This window comes from Penaeus monodon, chromosome 27 (genome assembly GCF_015228065.2).
Source record: "Penaeus monodon isolate SGIC_2016 chromosome 27, NSTDA_Pmon_1, whole genome shotgun sequence".
NCBI classification, from domain to species: Eukaryota; Metazoa; Arthropoda; class Malacostraca; order Decapoda; family Penaeidae; genus Penaeus; species Penaeus monodon.
The window spans coordinates 26698618-26698955 of NC_051412.1; the positions used below are offsets into that span (position 1 = coordinate 26698618).

The window sequence follows — 338 nt, forward strand, 5'->3', positions numbered from 1 at the left end:
GACAAATAAAAGCCCCTGTCCTCACCTGGCCGCGCCCCCCATCCTTCCGACCTCGGCGTCCAGTCCTGCCCTTCCGCTGAGGAGCTCTTGAAGGGCCCTCGATGCGTTGACGCTCTCCCGCAGGTGCTGACTCGTGAAGGCACTGAGCTGCGTCCTCAGCTCCTGCAGTAAAGTATCCGGAGGACGGGGATCCTGCAGCGTCGTGGATCCCACCGTCAGGAGTGTCGGGGAAGGCGGAAAAGGGATCCTTACGTGCTCCAGGCTCATCGCGAAGGGCGGGTGCGAGGCGGAGCAAGGGTCCTCCAGGCAGCTCGGGAGCGTATGTGAGCGCTGGAGCT

General features: G+C 64.2%; 1 protein-coding gene across 1 annotated transcript in view; it reads right to left on the reverse strand.

The window, feature by feature from the left end:
* LOC119590472 overlaps positions 1 to 332 on the reverse strand; it is a 1483-nt gene extending 1151 nt beyond the window's left edge. The window contains exon 1 of the mRNA XM_037939130.1: positions 26 to 332. Coding sequence (XP_037795058.1) covers positions 26 to 267 — 242 coding nt within the window. The 5' untranslated portion in view covers positions 268 to 332. The remainder of the gene's footprint in view (positions 1 to 25) is intronic.
* Between the last annotated feature and the right edge of the window lie 6 nt (positions 333 to 338).